This window comes from Mus caroli, chromosome 18 (assembly GCF_900094665.2).
Source record: "Mus caroli chromosome 18, CAROLI_EIJ_v1.1, whole genome shotgun sequence".
In the NCBI taxonomy this organism is placed as follows: Eukaryota; Metazoa; Chordata; class Mammalia; order Rodentia; family Muridae; genus Mus; species Mus caroli.
The window spans coordinates 41,680,059-41,684,960 of NC_034587.1; the positions used below are offsets into that span (position 1 = coordinate 41,680,059).

The 4,902-nt window shown below is 41.8% G+C and overlaps 1 protein-coding gene across 1 annotated transcript in view; it reads right to left on the reverse strand.

Annotated features, from left to right (window-relative positions):
- Positions 1 to 862: 862 nt before the first annotated feature.
- Positions 863 to 4,902, reverse strand: part of LOC115029892 — a 108,290-nt gene continuing 104,250 nt past the window's right edge. Inside the window, exon 4 of the mRNA XM_029472184.1 lies at positions 863 to 901. Within this exon, the coding sequence (XP_029328044.1) occupies positions 863 to 901 (39 nt within the window). The remainder of the gene's footprint in view (positions 902 to 4,902) is intronic.

Sequence of the window (4,902 nt, forward strand, 5' to 3'; positions counted from 1 at the left end):
AATACATTGGAACCCTTTGCTGTGATTTTTAGCAGAAGATGAATAGGATCCTCTCTGTTTACAAACCATACTGGGCTTCCATGGGAGGAAGGAACATGTATGTGTGTGTGTGTGTGTGTGTGCATGTGTGTGTGTGTGTGTGTGTGTGTGTGTGTGTCCTGCCATCTAATCTTCAGTTGCGCAGAGGCTCACAGAACAATGTCCATGAAAGTCTGGCAGCATTGAGCATCACATAAATATCTAAGCACTTTTAACATTAGTAGTGCTATTCTTCTAGAGTCAGGGCTAGTGTGGCCTCTGAAGTGTTTAGATGGAAGAAACAAATGAGGTGAGCTGGATGCATTTCTTGTGACCTGTGCAGGTGCTGCAGCCCTTCCAAACGCAAATCAGACCCAGTTCCAAATCCAGACAGGAGTCTTCTATCTGCAAAGCCTAAAATGCTGCTTTGAAACAAGCACAGATTTATGGTACAAATATTTACTTCTTGGTGTCATGTGATCTATAAGGATATAAACATCAACTTTTTATTATGTAGATACTGTGCATTACATAAATGCTCATTTGTTGGGCATAAAATATACATTGCAGAGAAAGTAAGAAAATCAAAGGCACAAAAGAGAGTAGACTTAACTACCAATCACCTCCATTTTTCTGAGGGTTCGGGGAGGGCGTTTCCTTGTTTAGTACCCTCCCTGGGTTTCCATGCCTAATTAAAACTAGGCCTTTTTAAAATGATTTTTTGTTATAAAAATCATAAATACTGATTTTAGTTCATCTGAATATATAGAAAACATAAAGAAGAAAACAAATGATATTCATAATACGACCTCTATCTTTTTCTGAGAATGGAAAGGCAGTTCACTCAAGCCTGCAGCTGCCACTTTGAACTGCCACAATTCATCTAGAAAGATAGAAAAACACAGAATAGCCAAAACAGTTCTGAACAATAAAAGAATGGCTGGGGGAATCACCATCCCTGACCTCAAGCTTTGCCACAGAGCAATAGTGATAAAAATTGCATAGAATTGGTACAGAGACAGACACATTGATCAATGGAATAGAATTGAAGACCCAGAAATAAAGCCACACACTTACAGACACTTGATCTTTGACAAAGACACCAAAAAAACATACAATGGAAAAAAGAAAGCATCTTCAATAAACGGTGCTGATCTAACTGGCTGTCTATATGTAGAAAAATGAAAATAGACCCATATTTGTCACCTTGCACAAAGCTCAAGTCCAAGTGGATCAAGGACCTCAACATTAAACCAGATACACTGAATCTAATAGAAGAGAAAGTGGGAAAGAGCCTTGAACTCATTGGCACAAGGGGAAGTTTCCTAAACAGAACTCCAATGGCTAACTCTCTAAGATCAAGAAACCCTGAGCTGCCACGTGCACTGGGAAGTGGTATGAGGCAAAAGGAATATGTGAGTTAAACTTTCATTTGTACTTTCAGTAATACATTATTTACTTGTCTAGATTGGTGCTATAAGTACAAAAACATGTAAATCAATGTGATGTAGTTGCATTGATTACATCTAACACTATGAGCCAAGACACAAAAATATGGAAAGATGTGGAAATCCCAGAAAGAACCAGGATTTGTATTATTAGTTTGAAGTTTGGGTATCTTTTCAATTTGTATCACTATAACATTTCTTTTCAGTCCTGGCCATTTGAGAACTGAATGCATCTGGTGCTTCAGTCTGGCCGCCAGTGTATGTGGGGCTTGTTTAGTCTCAACAGACTCATACCTGTGACGCATCAGCTCTGCATATCACCTCAGGGAGGTCAGTGCACCCACTAGACCCCAGCCCAGCTTTTATCCTCAGGGAAGATCAAATGTTGGAGGTAGTGGTGGCACATCTATCAAGGCTCTGACTCTTTGGAGCACCATAGGGACACTCAACTGTCACATGCCCTGCAGCTGAGGTGACTCCAGGTACTGCACCAATCTGCAGATAAGTGCTTTGTCTACCAGTGAACAACCTGCAGAAGCAGCATCAGGGATTTCAATCTGGTGGAAAGTAAATGTGCAGGGTACTAGGGTTCAAGCAGGAGGCCCTGTCCAACAGCTTAGCGGGGGGTTGGGGGGGATGGACATCACTTGAAGAATCTTACCTTTCTTGATCACTACAGACACTCTGCCTGAAAGAACAGGGTGAATTTAGGGAACTGAATAAACTTAATGAGTTAGCTCCAGATTGTTAGTCAAAAATACAAGTAACATGCAAGTGAGACAACATTACACCTCCAAACAGTCTTTGCCCTATAGTAATGGCCTCCAAGGACGTGGATTATCTGATCCTCTCCAAATTCAAAAGACTGATTATCAATGTGCTCAATGCAAGGTAAAGAGAAGATAGTTGTGAACAAACCCCGAGAGAACACCAATGGCAGAACGCATAGTATTTTATATAGTATATAAAAGAGGAATGCAATAATGAGATAGAAAGACCATAGGGATGTCAAACTGAATTATCGGGAATAAAAAAAGAAACCAAGCCAAATCAGAAGTTTGTGGAAAGCCCCATGATAGGATAGATGCGCGGGGGAGGGGGGCACATGCATAATATCTTAATATGAAGACAAATTAGAGGAATTAATACTCGCCAACGAGAACAAAGGTAAATTAGTAAGTGGTCCCGGCTGTGCTTCAAGATGTGCGTGAGCCAGTACAAAGGACAAATCAAAGGATCATGGGTAATATGGAGATAAAGAATCCCATTCTAAAGGCATAGAAATTATTTTAAATAAAACTGCTGCAGACAACAGGTGCTATGTCATTTATGCGGGTGGGCACTTAAAACACTAAAGAGTCAGGTGCAAAGCAACAACAACAGAAACCCTTCATCACAATACATCTAAACCACTAAAGACGCAGAACAAAGAGAAAACACTGGAGACAGCAAGAAGTGAAAACACTCACAGAGGCAAGCCCATCAGGGTAACATCAAATTCTCAATAGAAACTTTAGAAGCTGGAAAAGGCTGGAATTATGTTTTTCCAGCTTTGAAAGACATTTCTCCATTTGCCCTATTGTACCCCAGATTTGGATTCTGTGATCACCAAAAGAGAATTCTTTTTTGATCAAACTGGATTTTTCAAAAAAGATTTATTTATTTATTTATTTAATGTATGTGAGCACACTGTCTTCTGACACACCAGAAGAGGGCATCTGATCCCATTACTGATGGTTGTAAGCCACCATGTGGTTGCTGAGAATTGAACTCAGGACTTACTGGAAGAGCAGTCAGTGCTCTTAACTGACAAGCCATCTCTCCGGCCCTGCAAACTGGATTTTAATAAAGGATACAGCATAGACAAAAAGTCACATTACATGTGGCTGCTTCCCACCCCCTCCCCAAACACACAGTGCCTCCTAAGCAAGGAGCTTCCAAGTCTATTTTGGACAAATTTGCCTTCTGGAGACACTCCAGAATTTCAGATTAGAGGCTTTTATCTCTCCTCTCCCTGTTCACCTGCTCCCATCTGATGTCTCCATGTTTCTAGGGTTGCAAATTCTATTTCTGGCACTAGAGATGGGAGAAGCAGAAACTCAAACTGAGGACAGAGGAGCTGTTGGTATTTGTCTTATAAAAATAATCTTTCCCTGATGTGCAACATATACTGACATCTACAAATATGAAATAAAATCTAATAACTACCAAATGCCTGCTTTTTCTGGTATAAGAAGAATTGATGCTAGAATTTGAAGACTGTCATTTTTTTCCTTGCTTTTTACTTGACAATGCTTACTTTTCTGTTGTTGATGTATGTGCTGGCTGGTTTTGTGTGTCAACTTGACACAGCTAGAGTTATCATAGAGAAAGGAGCCTCCCTTGAGGAAATGCCTCCATGAGATCCATCTGTAAGGCATTTTCTCAATTAGTGATCAAGGGTGGGAGGGCCCCTTGTGGGTGGTGCCATCCCTGGGCTGTTAGTCCTGGGTTCTATAAAAAAGCAAGCTGAGCAAGCCATGGGAAGCAAGCCAGTAAGTAACATCCCTCCATGGCCTCTCCATCAGCTCCTACTTTCTGAGTTCTGGTCCTGATTTCCTTTGGTGATGAACAGCAACATGGAAGTGTAAGCTGAATAAACCCTTTCCTCCCCAGCTTGTTTCTTGCCCATGATGTTTGTGCTGCAATAGAAACCCTGTCTAAGACAATGTGTTTGCACACGTGCATACAAGGGTGCATGTACACGAGTGTGTGTGTGTGTGTGAGAGAGAGAGAGAGAGAGAGTGGAGGCCAGAGGTCGATGCTGGGTCAGTTCCTCAGTTGCTCTTCATCCTACTTTGAAAGATCTGCTCCTTCATTGAACCCTGAGCTTGCTGACTTGGCTTGACTGGCTGGCCAAAAAGCCCCAGGAATCTTTCAGTCTCCATCTCCCCAAAACTGGAACTATAGGGAGGCATCACTGTGCCTTATTCTTCCGTGTGGGGGTTGGGGATCAAACTCTGGGCCCCAGACTCATGTGACAAGCACTTTACCAACCAGGCCATCTCCTCAGCTCCTATGTGTTTGCTTTTTGAAGCTCACATACAGATACCTTGTGTACCTAAGGTAGTCTCGAGAATGAGTGGTACCTTTCCTCTCCCACAGGAACAGCAAATGGATCAGTAGATGACAACAGACTGAGGACTAGCAAGGAACAGGTTGTATTCATTAAATAAAATGATTCTATATTTTACACATACAAAACACATGTGGCCAGTTATTCATAGGATTATAGTAGAGACACGTGTTTTTCTGCCTGAATCTGTTTCTTAAAAATACCTTTTCCTGCCAGGCGGGGGTGGTACATGCCTTTAATCCCAGCACTTGGGAGGCAGAGGCAGGCGGATTTCTGAGTTCAAGGCCAGCCTGGTCTACAAAGTGAGTTCCAGGACAGCCA